This window comes from Podarcis gaigeae (assembly GCF_964106915.1).
Source record: "Podarcis gaigeae genome assembly, chromosome: 9".
NCBI classification, from domain to species: domain Eukaryota; kingdom Metazoa; phylum Chordata; class Lepidosauria; order Squamata; family Lacertidae; genus Podarcis; species Podarcis gaigeae.
This window is the reverse complement of record NC_139685.1, coordinates 15,936,719-15,956,910: the sequence shown is the minus strand read 5'-3', so window position 1 is coordinate 15,956,910 and position 20,192 is coordinate 15,936,719. Positions and strand designations below refer to the sequence as shown.

Genomic DNA, 20,192 nt, shown 5'->3' with positions numbered 1-20,192 from the left:
ATACAATTCTGTTGAGGAAAACAGCAAGGATTTGCAGTGCACATCTGAGTACAATCTGGCAGAAGAAGATAGGAACAAACAGTGACTTGATGGATGAAGGTAATAAAGACTCTAGACAGTAATGCTGATTGCCCTTTATATGCTAGTTATTGGGGGGCACTCGGTGCATATTAGTGAACTAACCTGAACTGTGTAATTTTGAGTTTGCAAGTCACCTTTAAGGAAATTATATGGTCAATAGAAATTAAGCTGCCACTCAGACTCTTGTATTAAAGTCAGAGTCATTCTTGTAACCCTACAGTTGAACAGAGACATCGTGCTATTTCATACAATAGTAAGCCTTTATTATTCTTTCTAGGTATTACTTTACTAGAACAGATTATAATTAAGACTAGTTTTAGTGATACCACTTCAGATCTTTACAAAATGCAAGTTCTAATGCAATGCTTCCATTCTCTGAAATGTGGTATAATAAGAGGACAATATTCACTTTCCAAAAGGCTTTGTCCTCTCTCTTTTTTTTTTTTCTTTTTCATTTTCCCATTTCCAAAAGAGAAAGAGAGAGAAATATAACAAAAAAGATTGGGGGGGGGGAATTAAGCTAACTTTACAGAGAAAAGAAGGGCGCATTGTTATAAATTGATGCACAACTCAGTTAAGCCAAAGCATTTCACTCCCACTGAAATCAGCTGGAGATATTCGAGCATTCCAGTTCAAACTTCATGTTCTTTGGAAGAAAGGCTAATTGATTTTTTCAGGAACTTACTTCCAAGTAAGGGACTATTTTTACATTAATTATGCAGTGCATTAGCTAATATATTGCTGCAAGATCAAGTCCCATGCCAAACCACAATCTTCGGAATTACGGAACTACATGGAAAAGATGTGTGTCCCAGGAGGCCAGCAGTAGACCTTGGAAGTCACCACACCAGATAGCTACTGGGATCAGGCAGTATGGATACAACAGCCATAATAAATAGGTGTTGTAAGAGGCAAAAATCAAATGAGGGATTGTAGCCTCGTGCTTAAAAGCATCTTAAAAAGCAGAGACAACACCTTGCCGACAAAGGTCCATATAGTTAAGGCTATGGTTTTCCCAGTAGTGATGTATGGAAGTGAGAGCTGGACCATAAAGAAGGCTGATCGCTGAAAAATTGATGCTTCTGAATTATGGTGTTGGAGGAGACTCTTGAGAGTCCCATGGACTGCAAGAAGATCAAACCTCTCCATTCTTAAGGAAATCAGCCCTGAGTGCTCACTGGAAGGACAGATCCTGAAGCTGAGACTCCAATACTTTGGCCACCTCATGAGAAGAGAGGACTCCCTGGAAAAGACCCTGATGTTGGGAAAGATGGAGGGCACAAGGAGAAGGGGACAAGAGAGGATGAGATGGCTGGGTAGTGTTCTTGAAGCTACCAGCAAACTGCGGGAGGCAGTGGAAGACAGGAGTGCCTGGCATGCTCTGGTCCATGAGGTCACGAAGAGTTGGACACAACTAAACGACTAAGCAACAACAACAGCCTCATGCTTCTTAAATCTAAATAATTTGGCTTAGTATGGTTACACACCCAGCTGTTAAAGAATGTGAAAGGATATATCAGCCTGATGATAGACACTACATATGAAATTATGGCTAGGTTTCACAGAAACACATAATAAATACAGCCCTATTGAAACATAGTATGTCTATGTATGGTATAATTGACCACAAAATTCACCCGCATCATCACAGCATTCAGTTTTCCAAATGCGGGAGAAAAATGCAAAGCACATCACAATTCAATATATGGCTTGCTAATTAGGGTATCAGAAGAAAGGTTGGTATATGCAGTCATAATACAGTTCTACAATATATCACTTTCAAAGTCAAATTTTGACATCCATGCCCATACCTTTTGGAAAGCAAGTGCAATGTAACTGCGAACAGAAGAAGAAGAAGAAGAAGAAGAAGAAGAAGAAGAAGAAGAAGAAGAAGAAGAAGAAGAAGAAGAGTTTGGATTTGATATCCCGCCTTTCACTCCCCTTAAGGAGTCTCAAAGCGGCTAACATTCTCCTTTCCCTTCCTCTCCCACAACAAACAGTCTGTGAGGTGAGTGGGGCTGAGAGACTTCAAAGAAGTGTGACTAGCCCAAGGTCACCCAGCAGTTGCATGTGGAGGAGCGGAGACGTGAACCTGGTTCCCCAGATAACGAGACTACTGCTCTTAACCACTACACCACACTGGCTCTCATGTTCTGAAAAGTCCCCTGGTTGAAACCACATCTTATATGTGAGCTCATGTGGTGGCCTTGAGCACTATTTGATTCCTTCAGCCTGAACCTGAAGCCTACCATTTGAGGATTATAGTTCTGAACTACCGCACAGGGTTCTTGCAAAGATTACTGATACGGTGCATGAAAAACACCTCAAACATTTCAGGAGTGTTATATAACTGATGTATTATACTACTACTACTGCTACTACTAATAATAATAATAATATCACTAGTATAAAAAAGAAACATAAAATACATCTCCAGAAGAAAAGAGACTATCACACCTAAGGAGCATCAAATATGTAAAATGCTCCATAAAAAGAATGCAATTTTTATTAAATGAACCAGCAGACCACCATCAAACCTACTGATAGAAATTAAAGTGCAAGACTATTCCAAGAGTCTCCACACTTCTGGGGCTCAGGACACATTTGAAACTTTAAGAAATGATTGAAGGTATCACAAACATCAATTTCATGGGGTGAAAACTGATGAATATCAAAATCCAGCTACTCATAGAAAAATAACACAGACAAAAAAGCAGGATGCCTTGAAGAAATTGCAAATAAATTCAAGAATTCAGGGAAACTTCAATCCAGTACAAAACACTAGTATTATAGTTTTTAAAAGAAGAAAAGGGGGGTGTACAAACAATAGACATAAGTCATTTATGTGTTTGTACACATGGACCCAATGTCCTGAAATCAATAGCCTGGAATATAGCATTTCAAGTACACCATTTAAAACAGTGAAGTTTTATTTTTATGTAAAAAATTGAGTGGTTGCTACACAATGCTGCCCCTGCAATCCTCTCCACTTGCCCTCCCCAGGCTTTTGCTGTTGATTAAAAAGATCAGGACATAGATCAGGGCAGGCCATGTATAGCAGGAAGGACTGGGCAATTACATCAGTGCATACTAAATTCAAATGTTCAATCTAAATTAGATTCTCTATACCTATCTATTGAGATATGTCCCATTTGCTTAAATAGAACTGACGCCCAATCAAGCATGTATAGTGGATTGCAAAGGAAATCCTATGCACTCAGTTACCTGGAAGTAAGTTCCACTGAACTCAATAGAACTTACGTCTGGGTAGACATGCATAGGTATACATTCCATACCAGCATAAACCCCTGCCCTTTGGTTTTACTGGTTTACACCTATCACATGCCAAAGAGCCACATGTTGTCTTTGTTTTGGAGAAAAAAAACCCTGTATGGTGAGATAACACCCCCACTACATTTTATGAGATAAACTTTAAAGCAGCCAAGATTTTATTTCAGGTCACAGAACCACCTGCCATAAAATTAACTAGCCAAACTATCAACAGACAGCTGGAGAACTGAGATAGGAGTAAGGAGGCACAGCAAGGCTTACAAAAAAGCATTCAGGTTGAGCATAATTTTTAGTAATTGATAATTTACATAAACTTCATTATAGTTGTACGGTAAGGACTTTGAGCACAAATCAGGCAATGTTAAGCTAGCCTATTTTAAGCCCCACTGATTTCAGTGGGATGGAGTTAGGTCTTATTTGATGACATCAAAGGTTCATCACAGGCTGACTCCCGGTGAGCATAAGGTTACCAGATGTCCCTGTTTCCCAGGGACAGTCCCTGGATTTACACATCAGTCCCCTGACAAAATCCATCTATTTAGTAGGAAGTTGAAAAGTGACCCCGGATTCAATGAAAAAAATCTGGTAACCTTATGTGAGCATCTATATTTCTTAACAACTCGTTTGGTCTACACGCCACATTATTTGAGGCATTGTCTTGCCCCATTTGACAACTTCAGTCGGTGGAACTTGCATTGTTAGTACATATGCCAGATAACACACACTCCATGTGTGCTAGGAATTGAGATATGTTTTAGTGTGGCAGCACTAATCCTAGAATCCTAGAATTGTACAGTTGGAAGGGACCATGAAGGTCATTTAGTTCAACTCCCTGCATTGCAGGAATATTTTGCCCAACCTGGGGCACTAACTCAAGACCCTGAGATTAGGAGCCTCATGATTTTTTTTTAAAATTTCAGTAAGCCTACCAGACAAAGTGCAAATAGATAAATAGGTACCGCTCCGGCAGGAAGGTAAACGGCATTTCCGTGTGCAGCTCTGGTTCGCCAGAAGTGGCTTAGTTATGCTGGCCACATGACCCGGAAGTTGTACGCCGGCTCCCTCAGCCAATAAAGTGAGATGAGCACCGCAACCCCAGAGTTGTCCGCGACTGGATCTAATGGTCAGGGGTCCCTTTACCTTTACCCAGATGTGTTATATATATAATCTCTTTCACTGATAATTATTTTGTGTATTTTTAAAGTTTTGCTTAATTTTTAAAATTATATTATTATGTAACACTGGTTAGATATCTTTCTGACTAATCCATTTAAACATGCTTTCCCTAAACTAATAAAAACAAACACCTTCCCTCTCCATCCCTCGCATGCTGCTGCTGTATGCACAACTCCTTCCAACCTCCTCTCTTCGTATAGTCCCCCCCACACACACACACATCACACACACATGGAAGGGCTGCATGGAGCATGGCCTGGGTTGTCCCATAGAGCAGCAAGGCAAAGACATAGTTAGCAAGCAAAGCTATAGTTGCAGTTGAGTTATAAACATGCCACTCCTCAAAAATGCTAATTAAATACTCGGCTTGTTTTGCAATTTAATATTTATTGAGCGCACCTTTAAACCTGCAAATTCACATGCAAACTTCATTGTTCTTCCTACCGAAATGTGAAATGGCATCCCTAGCCAGGGTGGTTTAGGCTTCAGTTTTGGTGGCTCTGCAAACAATGTCACCCATAAAATCTCTTAAAGTTTGCGTCCTTGAAGCAAGCCTTCTTTAGTCCCATTGTAAATTAAATCTAGTACTTTAAATGCATTTGAGAAGATTATTCAAGGCAGATGCCATGACCAATTTTTTAAAACGTGTTGCAATTATTGCTTTTGTTCTTATTCTCAGTACACAGCTATACGTATATATGTTGCATGAAGGAATACTATGCCTGGAAAGTTTAGCTCTGTTTTTGAACACTGATTCTCCTTCTAATGCTGAGATTAGCTCCTATTCATGCCAGTGGAGATTCCAAATGCATATTGATGGAGGAATAGACCTCTTTTCCTTTCTTAATAAACAATAACATGTTTGAATGTAGGATAGCCGTATCCTCGCCATGCAAGAGTTTGCTTGGTATATGATAAACTGAATAAACTAACCAAACAACATACCAAGCAGATTCTAAAAAGAATTTTCTATTTATTTCTTCTTCTTTTTGGCATATTGCATTCTTACAGAAGTGAAGCTTTGCAGCCCTACAGACACGATAACATTCTCCTTCCATACGAAGGATGTTTTCCAAATAGCAAAAGTGTCTGAGTCAGTCATAAAAGATAATAAATAGCTAGGCAACAATGCACTCCAAGCAGAGATGATACAGTTCATAAAGGCTTACAGTGCCTTTTTTAAGGAAATGGAAGGTGGCATCTGTTTTGGGGGAGAAAGTGGGGGAAAGAACCATTAAGACCATAGCCTCCCATTCACGGTTGAATGTATAGTGGCAAGAAAATTGGGTGAGGATGATAAGCAAATAAAAAACTCAATGAGACAGTTCTCCAGACAAAAGTAGTGGAGGTTACCACCTGCAAATCCTTGTGATAAATGCAGTGAAAGAACTATACTAAAAATGCCACCTTGTATATTTCATTACCCTATTGAATTATGAAAGCAAAGGGAAATACAAAGAACACTGAATAAATTTGCAACCACTGCTACATATCAGACATTTTAATAATTCCTGTTTATATTGATCCTTGGGAGTCCAAATAGTCTACATGGCTGAGCATTTTACAAAGACCAAAATGAAAAAAGCAACAATGCCAATCACCTCCAACCAAGTTCTCACTGGGATTCTTTTCTCTGAGAAGGGGGCAACACTCTCAGCGGTACAGCTAGGTAATTTCAGAGCCTGAACCTAATGGTCTTCCAGGGACCTACTTTTGATAGCCAGGTGTATGATTTCACTCATGAAGCACACCATAAACATTTGTCTACTTCCTCCACTGCAATTCCATGCATTACAATGGCTTCTGCGTTACTGAGAAGTTACGGCAAAAAGGCAGAAGTTTGCCAATCCTGACTTAAAAGCAAGCAAGCAAACAAGCAAACAAACCTCAGCATGTGCAATTTTGCATTCTAAACTTATTTAAATCATAGCACCCTCGAGAATAAGATGAAGTTTGCGCCTGGTATCCCGGTATCAAACACATTTGCATAGGTAAGATCCTCCCTCTATTGTGTGGGCAGGTAATCCCTCCCCTACCTGGCCTGGTCTCCTTGGCAACGCTTCCCCCAGGTGGGATTGGACAACTGACTGAGGTAGGCGGAGACCTCCAGGTATCTCACCTGAGGGAAGGCAAAGCCAAGCCTATGCTGTTGGAGCCGCTCCAGATCCAGGGCTGCACGCGTCCACGCAAAGGGCGCCCCCCGTTTTAAGCGGGGAGCGGTCATTGCATAGCGATTGCACCATTTTGTTGTAGAAAAGTCTACTAAAAGCAAAATCATTCTAAAGCATCATTTATAACTGTGTACAGGCTTGGTGTGTGTGTGTGTGTGTGTGTGTGTGTGTGTGTGTGTAAATGCAGGTGACCAATGGAGAGGAGCATTGTTGCAAACCTGACCTCTCAGGAGCACCAGCACTCCTGCACATCAGGACACTGAGGGAGTAGTAGAGAGGTGAGGTCTGTGAGGTTGGGACAAACTAGTGGGAAGGCTGAATTGACTTTGCCAATGCATTTAAGCAGCCCCCGCCATACCACCTTCCTGCCCTATCCCATCAGCATCCAAGTATATACTATATAGAATGGTATGTGGCAGCTGCTCCTAGAAGGATGAAATGTTTACGTAGTTGTTTGCACCAGTTTGTCTCAAGAGACAATGGAGTGCACCTCTGGGAGTGAAGTTAAACTGTCTAGTGACCTCCAGGGTACAAACCTGGGTATTGTATATAGAGGTCCTGGGCTGCCCAGATGACAATACTCCCCTCTCGGCCTGGCTGATGTGGCCATTCAGCATTTAGCACCAGCTTGGCTGCATGAGTTGCTCAAAGGAGGCATAGAAAAGACAGCATGCAACTGTCTTAGGGACTCCATACCAATTTGTGTAGGGTTTAATCCTTAGCCCTTTCTTCTCCTGAAGATGTTCCACAAAGCAAGTGGGTATGGATATTTCCTCTGGGTTTCATGCCAAAGTCCCATGGATTTCAAAACAAAACTTGAGTACAAATCACTTTCTCTGGATTGAGGACAATGTATTTAGGATTATGAAGGATGCGTTTGTTGGGCTACTCAAATTATAGGCTGGTTTGTTGAAGAAGGAGAAGGAGGAGGGGGGGAGATGTCATTGAAAGATCTCACATATGCAGTCATCTGTCTTCACCAAGTAATACAGTCCTGTAACCTGAGACTGGACTTCCTGACAACAATGTTGCAGTCACTGAATAGTATCAATTACTGATTCTAATTACATTAATGTATCTCGTTCATGGTACTTCAACATAAGCACTGCTTGGATTGCCGTTTGATCTACAGTCAAAGAAGTGTTATAATCACCCATATGAAACAAATGTTATTTTGTGGGCCGAGTAAAGCATACAAGTGTCAGCTAAAAAAACCAGGAGTCTCTTTCTTTTCCATACTTCAAGCCCATACTTAGGATATGATTAATACACCTAGACAATAGATGATGTATGAGAAACACATACGCACACACATTCTTTTTCAACAAGGTGATGAACATTAATGCCATCTGGTTAAGTATTTGTGAAGATGTAAGAGCTGTGACTGATAAATCAACCAGTGCTCAAATGGCATTCTTTGAGGACTGCAAAGTTCACATACTATTTATACAACTCCCCACCTGTTAGGCTCATTATGCAAAATGGGGGGGAGGGATAAGAAAATGTCATTGAGAATCAAGTCAGCTTTCAATGGCTGTTTTATTCTGCATTGCACTTCACAACACGTGTGTGTGTGTGTGTGTGTGTGTTCTCCTCCACCCCTTATGCTTCGATATTGCACAACTGCAATGTTATTTAATGTGTGATGTGTTACTGTGGTTTTATAATTTGCTGGGTGGCTTATCATCATCATCATCATCATCATTATTATTATTATTATTATTATTATTATTATTATTATTATATTGTTTGGTGCTCCTCTCCTTTCCTATTGGGCTTCAAAAAATCTCTTGGAGGTGTTCAGTACTTAACTGTAAACAAGAAAATCTATAAATTACTCTAAGGTCAAGACTGTGATTTTTAGCAGCCTCAGCCCTCGGTATAGATGGTGCTTGGATCAGAAGACTATAGAACAAACTTGTTCATTAAGATACCTGAGTGTACTCTTTAATTAAACCTTCTCTGGAAAGTGTCATATGGAGACAGGGAAAGTCAAAGCACAGAAAACGATAGGGGCATTGATGAACTTTTACTACAATAAGGGAGGGCAGCTGATCGAACCTGCCCTAAAGATATTTGGTAGTAAACTGCTTACTCAAATGCTCTATGGCATTGAAATCTGGGGCTCTGATTCAAACTCCATTAAAGTTTCGGAAACTGCAAAACAATGGGTTTCTTTTTCAGAAGCTGTACTCTGTATCAGGAATATCAGCAGTTTTTCTTCATATGGAATTTGGGTGGCCAACAATTAAGGCAAGATTGGACTGCCTTAAAGTATATTTCAAAAATTGCTACTATGCAAATCGGGCATTTTCCTTCTCTGTGTTATATAGAATTGGGCGATAACCAATTCTGGAAAGCACAAATTGTCAAGACGTTTTAGACTAGTATGATTTTCCAGAACTGACTTTGAATAAGTGTCAATTAAGGGATAGGCTCTTCTGGATAGAATTCAGAAGGAACTGCAATTAACTAGAACCACCATACTCTCCCCTTGGTATCCACTCTTGAGAACAGAGCATTTTAGAGCTAGTTATCTGTGTGCTGAAGAGTTGTACATACCTTTATGAATCTGCCCAATGAAAACTACAACTACAATGTGAATAATGTTATTGGAACAAGAATATTGTGTACAATAGTACCAACATCCTGTTGTCTTTTAAAGCAATCTTTGAAATAGGAATTATATATATATATATATTCGTACGGAGGTACAAAGTCCATAAATAACTATCCACCCGGTACTGTGTGGATAAAGAGCTCCCTTTTGGAGTAGAACTCAAAAGGCCGTTCCATCCCATTTCTGGCTTTCAGAGTTGAAATGCGTACTTTCCTCTAATGGCCTTCTCCAGTATCCTTCATCTTAAACATATATTCTGGCAAAATGTTTTGAGTAAACAAAATCCAATTCAAAATTGTTTTGGCACAATAATGCATGTCAATGTACTCTTCTACACACTAAATTATTGGCACAATCTGATCTGATTCACAGCTAGCAATACTGTTACTCACAATTTTTAAATAGTTTTAAGATGACCATTTCGCAATCACTATCTGATTAATTTAGTGACCACTCCATATCCTACTATCATTGCTACTAAACGAGTGGGAGGCTATTGCCTTTCACATCATAATTCAACATTGGTAGAAGTGTGTGTGTGCGTGTGTGTGTGTTTGTAAGGAAAAACATAAGTTCAGGCAATGATTTCCAAATTGCAGTTAAATGTTCTTTCTAAAAGAAACTAACGTTGAAGTGTGGCAAAACAAACTAAAGGTCAAATGCTCTGTGTAGGAAGCAAAACTGCATACATTTTTTAATTACATCTTTCTATACACTCCTCAATATTTAGTGGGGAGGAAAACACAAAATTCTTCACATGAACTGCTTTTGTTCGGCACAAATTACAAATAGCTCATGCAAGATGCTTCCACCAAAATATATCATATTGTCTCCAACATAATGCAAAAAACCAAGTTGTATATTAAAAAGGTCCAAGCGAAGCAAGCTAACAAATCCCACAATATCAAATTGGTTTTTGAACCAAGTTTGCACATTTAAGAATGAGATAGCAAACGCACACACTCTTTTTGTCACACTAACCAGGGTGTCTGCATTCGTGACCGAGCACTGTATTTGCATTCATCAGCATGCATTTCTCTATAATGGAATTCCACACAAGATGCTATGCAGCTTGAGATAACACAATATTTACCCTAGCTTGGCTCTAACAGCACTAACTGTTAAACGGTTTGCTTTGCATACAACCTCCCAACAAGCTAAAAGCAGAAAGAAACCACCTTAATTCAAAACAAAATAGATAGTTCTATAACAGTAGGTCACAACCAAAGGCACGGAAATTTGTTTTTCAAATACCTATGAATGGTTCACAGTGTGAGAAATTCAACAGTGCTTCTCTTTGGGGGGTGCAGATTCAGAATCAGTCCCTTGCATCACATCTAAGTTTTAAGCTTAAAGTGCAGGTGCCACACATTTGTAGTAACCTATTTCAAAATTCCACTTGCTGGAAGGTATCAGAAAACAGGTAGGGCTTTATGTAGAGTAGCGTCTTATGGATTTGTAAGGAAGAGATAGAAGGGATAGAGCTTAATCCTGATCGCTTTTAGCATCCCTCCCCCCAAAAAATGAAAAAAGTGTTTCAGCAAGAGTTAATTCTCTCTTTCCTTGCATCTTTTTCATGCATGTATTGCATTAGTCCCATTAGAATTGGTGTGCTTAACATTTGTGTTTAGTGCCAGTTGCTTCCCAACCTCACAACTACAAAGCTGAATGGCCCATTAGATTAAAACACCCTGGTTATGTAGAAAATAATACCTACTGTAATTGTTTCTCACTGCCTAGCCCTTGACAATGTTAAAAGTGTTAGAGTACAGCAGACTTCAATGGGCATGTTTTTGGCTGGGTGTCTACCTCTAGTGGCTTGCAACAGTTTCCTCTCCAAGAGTAACCACAGTGCAAACGAAACCTTGTAACAAAAAAAAGCTGTTTGGGATGAACCAAGCCCATGTGAGTGAGGATAGAGTGACAATATAGCTGGGAAATGGGGTTCGCTTTCCCTTCTACAGGATACTTGCTACTATCTACTTGTATTCAGGGCTGCATATGATGAGAGCTCATTTGCTTTTGGGCAGTAGCTTCCTCTGTGGTGTTATGTGAAAGAGGGTACACACCCAGGCTTCCTAAGTGCCAAGATCTTGGCATGCTTCCTGTACCTGTTAGGAGTCACAAAGAAGGGGGTGGTATCAACAGGTGCTGCTTTCCTCATGGAAAGTGGTGAGAAGAAGTTGCACCTGGAAGAACGTTTCATCCACAAAAGGTATGGAAGCGTTCTCAGGATCTGGACTTGGAAACTTTAGTGAGCTTAATGCCTTCACCTGACTGCAACTCCCGGGTTGTGAAAGCAGAGAGGCATCCATATCATTATTTTCTCACTGTTGGTAGGCCAAGTGACTGTACCTGATCTATCTAACTGATGCTTCATATGGGGAGCCACAAAGTGGAGGCTTCTTGTGTTTGTTGATGAGCTTTTAGCTACTTGCAGCACCAGCCCAATAGATTCCCACTCCCACTCAAAGTTTCACGGATTGAGAAGCACACTCCAGCATCCATTGCATTCTTGCAGAGGATGCTACAGTGGAATTCTCAGATCCACATGCTCATTCAGGGATTCCTCTCAAAAGCATCTAATGGACCCAGCAAGTAGATGGGCTGCTTTGCACTCCAGCTGGCCCTGTCTGCTTTGCAGCCTTTGAATGTGTTTCTGTGTGCTTGTGTGATGTCACCCCACCCCCCTTGCGTGCGCTCACATGTGCACATGCAATTGTAGGTAGGCACAATTGTGTGTCTGTTTCCATTTATGGCTCTGTGCCAGTTGGATGTGTGACTAAATGGGAGAAGGGGGAAAGGGGGTGGAGTGGAACTGAAGGCTGGAGACATCTCTGACTTCCTACATTGCTAATTCTTTCGTTCCATTATGTGTGTCAGTGTGTGTGTGCTGCCAAACAGTGTGAAGGCACAGTCCGATGATCATTTAACTGAAATTAATAGTTTCCTCTTCATACTTCAATTATCTTGGCCTACTAATAAGCAGGGTATTTCAGGAATAGCAAAAGGAGGTGGGGTTTTTTGCTCAGCAGTGCATGTTAATTGCTCTGTTCTGTATGAAGTGATCCTTACTATATTTTCCAAAATGACTCTCCAAATCATTGAACCAGAATATTTTGGGTTATATATATATATATATATATATATATATATATATATATATATGAGATATTTTGCATATATTCCTATTCCTTAATAAGAGTACGTTGGTTTAGATGCAAGAGATGGGATTGTGCGTGCAGAAATTTAGGTTTCTGGCTGTGTGTGAGAGAGTGTGAAAGAAAGAAAGAGCCACTATAGTGGCTGTGGTGTGTAATACAGTGGGAAAACTTGCTTAGGACAGATAGTTGTGTGATGGGTGGTGAGCCTTCAACAGCTGTGAAATATGGAAGGGCTATGGCAGGTCTGACTATGCCTTTGAAAATCATTTAACTGAAATTATCATTTACTATTAACACACTTGGCTTTAACTATCCCATCCACTCAAGGCTGGTATATGTAAAAGTTGAGAAAGGAAGTTGATTTTTGACCATAAATGCATGCCCATTCTTCCAATCAGCATTAGTGTTAGTGACTTTGGTTCTTTAGAGTTGTAATTATTCCAGACTAATGGTATGAGAGAGGCACTGGAAAACTTGTTGTGTGTAGGTGTGAGCGTGACTGTAAAAGGGAGGGGAAGAACAGGTGTAAATTAGAGAAGTGGCTGCATGTGTGTGTAAGTGTAGGAGGAGTAATAGCAGGTGTGTCTGAGTGCAAGTATCCCTTTCATCTAGATTAACAGTTTAGTCTTAAGGCTTTTCAAATAGGCTGTCTGTCATCCTCACAACCAGGGTGGATCGTCATACTAAAAGGCACCTTAACATTGGGAACAGAAATTCTGTTTGCATTGGTGCTCCTGTGATTCTTAGTTGAGGAAATGTTAATTCATAAAATACACACCTGATCCTAAAGGTAGATTCTGGCGGTGAGTGGTTGTAAAACAGGTGTGGGCTGGGGCTTGGCTGCCTGTGGGAGAGGAGCAGCAGGCGAGCCTGTGCCTGTGAACGGCTAGGAAGGGTGTAAAGGGGGTGAGCTCCCCCCCACCTTTCTCCCCACCCACCCACCCCCTCCCACCCTTGCATGCCTCCATCCGCCTTACCTGCTTGCTGTACTTGCTGCTGGCTTGACAGCTGTACTCGGAGCAGTGGTCCGAGCCGATGGAGATGTTGTCCCCAGCGCCTACGAAGGTGTTGGCCGGGGGCAGTTCCTGGACGGCCTGGTGTTTTTTCCCGGCGGTGGGGGACTGCGGGTGCAGCTGCACCGTGGGCAAAGGCGAGCTGGATTTGTAATGCCTGGCCAGATCCGGGCTGCCGGGCCCGCCGTTGACGGAGCGGTAGCGGCTCATGCTGGGGCTGTCCCCGGACAGCTTCTCGTTAACGCCGTCGTAGCGCTGCCCATTGGGCTTGGAAGCCTCGACCGTGACGATGCTGCTGTAGAGGGGCTGCTTGCCTTGCTTCTTGCCTTTCTTGTCCTTCTTGGGCTTCTTGGCCTTGTCGTGCTGCTGCGGCGTGAAGAAGTCCTCGTGGTCTTTCTTGCCGGCCTCGTAGCCGCCGTGCTTGCCCTTGGAGCGGCAGTAGCGCGCCATGACCACCACCAGGATGAGCAGGACCACGGTCATGATGCCGGCCACCACGCCCACGACGATGCTGAGGCGCTGCTTGCTTAACTCGTAGCTGGGGTCGCCGGCGATGTCGTGCGCCAGCGGCGTGTGCAGGCTGCGCGCCACTTGGCTCTCCACGACGGTAGCGTTGGCCAGGCTCTCGTTGACGAAGACGTGCAGCAGCGCCGTGGTGGACTGCGGAGGCTGCCCGCTGTCGTTGACCTGCACCACCAGGCGGTGCAGGCCGTAGTGCTTGGGCGCCAGCTTGCCCACCAGAGACACGACGCCGCTCGACGGGTCGATCTCGAACAGCTTGAACGGGTTGCCGCCCACGATGCTATAGCTCAGCTCTGCGTTCTGGCCAGCGTCCGCGTCTTTGGCCTGCACCGTGGTCACCACGGAGCGCACGTTGCTGGACGGCGGCAGCACCGTGTAGGAGCTGTTGGCCGGAGACGTGACCACGGGCGCGTTGTCGTTCTCATCCATGACGAAGAGCGACACGGTGGCCGTGGCCGAGCGGGCCGGCTCTCCTCCATCCACGGCCTTTACCTTGAAGGTGTAGCTGGTCTGCAGCTCGCGGTCGAACGAGACCGTCGAGTAGATGGTGCCCGTGTCATTCTCGATGGAGAAGATGACCGGCGCGCCTTGCGCTTGGTCCCCGGGCTGTATGGAGAGGCTGAGCTGCGCGTTGCGCCCCTTGTCGGCGTCCATCACTGTCACCATGCCCACTGGGCTGTTGGGTTGCAGGTTCTCCTTGACATAGAAAGTGAACACGTCCTGCATGAAGCGCGGCTCGTTGTCGTTGCGGTCGGCCACGCGCACCACCACCGTGGTGGAGCCCTGCAGCGACGGGACCCCTTTGTCCCGGGCCGTCACCTGGAACTCGTAGGTGTCCCTCTGCTCGCGATCCAAAACGGCCTGGACGCGCACGTCCCCGGAATCGGGGTCGATGGTGAAGAGGCCTCCGGGAGACTCAGCAGAGAGCGGGGAAGGCTCCAGGGAATAGGCAATCTCGGCGTTCTTGCCACTGTCGGCGTCCGTGGCTATCACCGTGGCCACGCGCTCTCCGGGAGCGTTGTTCTCCGGGAAGGATACCTCCAGCACGGCCTGGCTGAAAACGGGCGGGTTGTCGTTGGTGTCCCCGACGCGCACCAGCAGGGAGTTGTTGCTGGACAGGCTGGGGCTGCCCGAGTCCACGGCCACGATGACCACGTTGTAGTCTCGCACGGCCTCGTAGTCCAGAGGCGCCGAGGTGTGCAGGAAATACTTGCGCTTGTTCTGGGGCTCCCCTTCACCCTCGCTGGCCGGCTTGAGCTGGAAAGGCACGTCGCCCACCACGGTGCAGGTCACCACGCCGTTCTCGCCCTGATCCCGGTCGGACACTTGCACCAGGGCGATGGGGGTGTCCACCAGGACGTCTTCGGCCACGCTGGCCACGCCGTCGCGCAGCGGGATGCGCCCGATCTTACGGATGTCGATGGTGGGCACGTTGTCGTTCTCGTCGCGGATGTTGAGCACCACCGTGGCCTTGTCCGTCTTGGGCGGCTGCCCGCGGTCCCTGGCCATGACGGTGAAGCGGAGCTGGTTCACTTCCTCGCGGTCGATGCGGTGCAGCACGCTGAGCCAGCCGGACGACTCGTCGAGGCGCAGCAGGCGGCGCACGGACTCGGTGGCTGCCCCGAAGACGTACTCGATCTGGCCGTTCACCCCGACGTCGGAGTCCGCCGCCCTCAGCTGCAGGATCGGGGTGCCGGGGCTGCTGTTCTCAGCCAGGTCGGCCTCGTAGACGCTCTTCTCGAAGCGGGGGCTGTTGTCGTTCACGTCGGTGATAAGCACTCTCAAGATGGCCTGCGAGGAGCGCGCCGGATCTCCGCCGTCGCGCACCCGCAGAGTCAGCTCGTAGGAGTCCCGCTGCTCCCGATCCAGCGCCCCTTTGACGATCAACTGGGGCTGCTTCTCGCCATCGGGGGTGTCCGCCACCTGCAGCTCAAACACGCTGCTCCGGGCCCCGCCGTCGGCCTCTTGCCTCCTCTTGCCGCCCCCGGGGTAGAGGGCGCTGTCGGAGGTGGCGGAAGCCGAACTCCCCCCGCCCCGTCGGCCCCCGTCGGGCTCTTGGAGCAGCTCGTAGCGCTCGATGCCGTTGCGCCCGAAGTCCCTGTCGGTGGCAGTGGGCAGCAGGTAGAGGGTGCCCACGGGGCGGTTCTCCTCGACGGTGAGGGTGAGCACGGGGGAGGGGAAGGTAGGGGTGTTGTCGTTGATGTCCAAGATGATGACCCGGCCTTCGAAGAGGTCCACCCAGCTCTGCGACGGTCCGATCACGGACACCTCGAAGTCCAAGAAGCACTCGTTCTCGTCGAAGATCATCTGGCACTGCGGCAGCTTCTCGCGGTCGATGCGCCTCTCGGTGGTGCTCAACTCGCCCGTCATGTTGTCGATCTTCAGGTAGTCGGAGCCGGACTCCAGGCTGAACGTCACCTCGCCCGAGCCCGTCACGATGCCCAGGTCCGAAGCCACGTTGCCGATGCGGATGTCGGCAGGTCCTTCCTCGGCCAGCCGGTATCTCAGCACTTGCTTAGCCGCCGCCAGGCTGACCCAAAGCGGAGGCGGCAGCAAGAGCAAGAAGCAGCAGCAGCAGTAGCAACACTGCACAAAGCCCAGGAGCGTCCGCATCTTCCACATCTTCTTGAGCACCCAATGAAAGACCCCACCACCACCACCTTCCTCTGCCCACCCGTGCCAATAAACGCCCTCCTTGGCAAGCCAACAAGAAGATGCCTCGGCGTTTGGCGGGGGGTGGGGGGGTGGAGGGAAGGATGGAGGTGATGAGGGTGGTGATCAATTATAAAATCCTCCTGCTTCTGCAGAAAACTTCGGGTCTCATCCCATCTGGCGCAAAAAAAGGGTGAAGGGGAGGAGGAAGGAGGGGGATCTGGGGTTGGCTGGCGGCTTTTCCCCACCTCTCGTTCCCCCCTTCCTTTTGCAGTTGCTCTATACTCACAGTTCACCGGGCAAGTGTATTTTGCTTTTTTAAAGATTCATCTCGGCAGATAGGATGAAGGAGGGGGGGGGAGTTCCGCCTCTTCCTCCTCCTCCTTCTCCTCCACCCCCTCCGATGGCACTGTAATCACTTTGCAAGGTTTGCAAGAAAAGCAAGAGCAGCAGCAGCAGCAGCGAGGGATTTGATGCAACCAACCCCTCCCCCGCCGCCTTCTTTTTTACTCCAGTCCAGTTCAATTCGCACTCTTTCCTCTCTGCCTGCTTGCCTGCCTGCCTCTTCCTAGCCGTTTGCCACCGCCGTGGAATTAGCTCTTCTGTTTCTCTCTCCCCCCTCCACTCCGCATACACACGCCGACGAAGGGGTGGGAGGGCGGGTGGAATGTAAATTGCTTCATTCAGAGAGCGCTGGTGTCCGGCGGAAAGGAAAAAGACAAGGCAGCCTCCAAATCCTCTTAGCTAAAGATGGAATGGGGGAAGAGTAAAAATAGCCCCAAAATAAGGAGAGGGGGGGAAAAAAATATGCCCAGTCTCCAGTGATGCGACAGCTGTATAGATATTTGGGAGGATTGCTTCGTCTGCCTTGTATTACAGATCAGTTCTCAAGAAATCCTCTTTGGTTGTCAGGATAGCGCCTAAATCCATCTTTAAGAGATCGCCTCCAATGTTCAGGTCCTTCTAGAGAGAGGAGAGTTCTTCTTTAATATACCGTATATTTAAAAAACAAAACTCTGCGCAAGGTCATTGGTCACAAAGCAACATGGTACAAAAATCTGCAGGAGATGTTCGTCCGGAATGCAACAAGGATGGAGGGGGAATGCACATAGATAGATCTCTTTCTCCTTTCCCCCCCGTCTGGCGAGCGCGCGCGCGCGCGCGCACACACACACACGATACAACAGTCCCAAGTTTGTTTTTTGTATCCGCAGTTGGTGTGCGTGTGCGTCTTACCTGCATTTACACTGCATGTGTTAGAGCAATCGGAGGCTGCAGCACTAGGGAGAGCGATTCACAAATGAGATTGCAGTCTCTCGCTCGCTCCCTTGCTTCTTCCTTGCCGTCCCAATGCAGCGAAAGCAGCGCTGAACTTCATCCCCCTTTTCCTCCCCAGTTCAAAGGTGAGCACAAAGGTTGGCTGCTGGCTCTGTGTGTGTGTGTGTGTGTGTGTGTGTGTCCCCGAAGGCGATTATTCTAAGGCTCCCCCCTCGTGGATATATACCCGAGGCAGAAGGGGGTGGGAAAAGGGAAGAGATGTAACTGGATCTTCTTCCCACGTGAATTACCACCGCCGATTCGGAATTACATCCATAGCTGCGGAATGATGGGGGGGGGGGGGGAGAGAGAGAGAGAGAGAGAGAGAGAGAGAGAGAGAGAAAGAAGGGAGATCTCTTAAAAATAAAAAAGCACCAATTCCAAAATAAATGTCCAAATGCTGCGCTGGAGAAGGATTGCTTTTAATCGAAGCAGAGTCCGGGTTGCAAACGAGAGACGATCCGAGTCAGTAGTTTCCCTGGACCGCCACTCCGGGCGAGATCTGCAATTGTGCTTGTTTGTAAAGCCCCCTTTTCCTGGCTCGTCTCGCTCAAGTGCGGCTGCTTGGTGCAGGGAAGCTCGCTCGGCTCTTTCCTCCCTCTGACAGACACACACACACACACACACGGCGAGCGTGACGCTTCCCGGGAAAGGGAGGAAGGAGGGAAAGGGGGAAAAAAAAGCAGCGGAGCATCAAGTTTTGCCCGAAGTGGCTGGGAAGCTGCTGGGAAGCTTCTCTCGGTGACTCTGCCCTACTGCTGCTGCTGCTGCTGCAGAGCCGCCTGTGCACTGTAGGCTGAGAGCGAGAGGCAGGCAAAGAAAGACAGAGGGAGAGAGAATGGGGAGGAGTTGGGAGCCGCCGCCGAGCGCTGCACTCCAGAAAAGCCCAGCATTTACCCTCTGCCGTTGCCGCCGCCGCTGCTGGCAAGTGGGCAAGCGGCCTCCCGCAGCGAGATCCCTCGATCCCTAGATCCCCCGAGCTGCCCCGACCGGACCTTGCCGTGCCACCTCCCGACACATATTCGGGGGAACAGTCCTTTCCTGGGGGCTTAAAGGAGCTTGAAAAGCATCCTCCCCGCTTTCTGGGTTGTCAGCGTCGCTCTTCACTCTCCCACGTTCCTAACTTGGGGGGTGGAAAGGGAAAGCTCTTGGGGTCAGGCAAGGAGCGGCGTGGCGAGATCACGTGGATCCGAGAGTAGTCGGCTTCGGCTGCTTTTTTTTAAACTTTTCGCTGTGTGGATTTGTGAGGTATTTTTTTGGGGGGGGGGGTATTACAGAGGCAAGCAGATGACGAGGCTGCGGCGACTAGGGCGAGATCAGGGAGAGGGATCTCGAGCCTCTCTCTCCACAGGGATCCTCCCGAGATTATCACCCCCACATTTATAAGATTGAATTTCTCCCTTCTCTCTCGCTCTGTGAGGCGCCGAGACTGCGGTGGAAGTGACGGTGTGGGGGGGACGTGTGTGTGCGAGAGAGAGCTCGGAGTTGGCAACGTGAGGAGAGCGCTCGTTTCTGACACACCGCAAAATGTAGCCGCGTCGTGAGGGGAGCCAACTTTCGCGCCAACTCCGTCCACTCGGCTTCTCGCGGCGACCCGCCTCCTTTCTCCTTCCCTCGACTTTGGCGTGCTTAATCGCCCGCGGCATTTGCTGGCCTCCGCTCTTTTCTGAGGGGCGACCGGCGCCGCCCGCTCGCGCGCCTCCTCCTCCCGCCTTTTCTTCCTCAGTTACTCGGCATCCTCCTCCTCCTCTCCACTCCGGCGGAGGGAGGGAGAGAAGGCGGGGAGGAGACCCCGAGGCATCTGGGCTGGGCCCAGGGCACGCGTGGGGAGGGCACACGGGGTGCGGAATGGCAACGGCAGCAGCAGGAGGAGTGAAACCTGTTCCTCGCTCGCTTCTGAGGGGAGCCGCGCACGTCTTTTTGACGCCGCGCGGCGAGGGCGGCAAGAGGCTTCCTTTCTGCGGGTGACTCAGCTCCCTCACAAAATGAAGGAGCGCGAGGAGGTTTTCTGGGAAGGAACGTGTGGCGCGCGAGAGCGGGGAACGGGAGAGCCGCTTTGGAAAGAGAGACAGCGGCGGGCTGGAGGCTCCCGCCGCCGCCGCTATGTCTGACTCAGACATGATTCCGCGCTTCCTCTGAGGCGAGAGGGGGCTCCCCTCCTTTTGGCGCGCGACTGGCGCGGCGG

General features: G+C 47.2%; 1 protein-coding gene across 6 annotated transcripts in view; it reads right to left on the bottom strand.

Annotated features, from left to right (window-relative positions):
- PCDH7 (protocadherin 7) overlaps positions 1–19,094 on the bottom strand; it is a 400,066-nt gene extending 380,972 nt beyond the window's left edge. For 3 of the 6 annotated variants that reach the window (XM_083754849.1, XM_083754851.1, XM_083754850.1), the window contains exon 1: positions 13,481–19,083. In XM_083754849.1, the coding sequence (XP_083610975.1) occupies positions 13,481–16,660 (3,180 nt within the window). In that variant the 5' untranslated portion in view covers positions 16,661–19,083. Of the gene's footprint in view, positions 1–13,480 lie in introns of all 6 variants that reach the window. The other 3 variants (XM_083754847.1, XM_083754852.1, XM_083754848.1) reach the window with 3 other exon arrangements.
- Between the last annotated feature and the right edge of the window lie 1,098 nt (positions 19,095–20,192).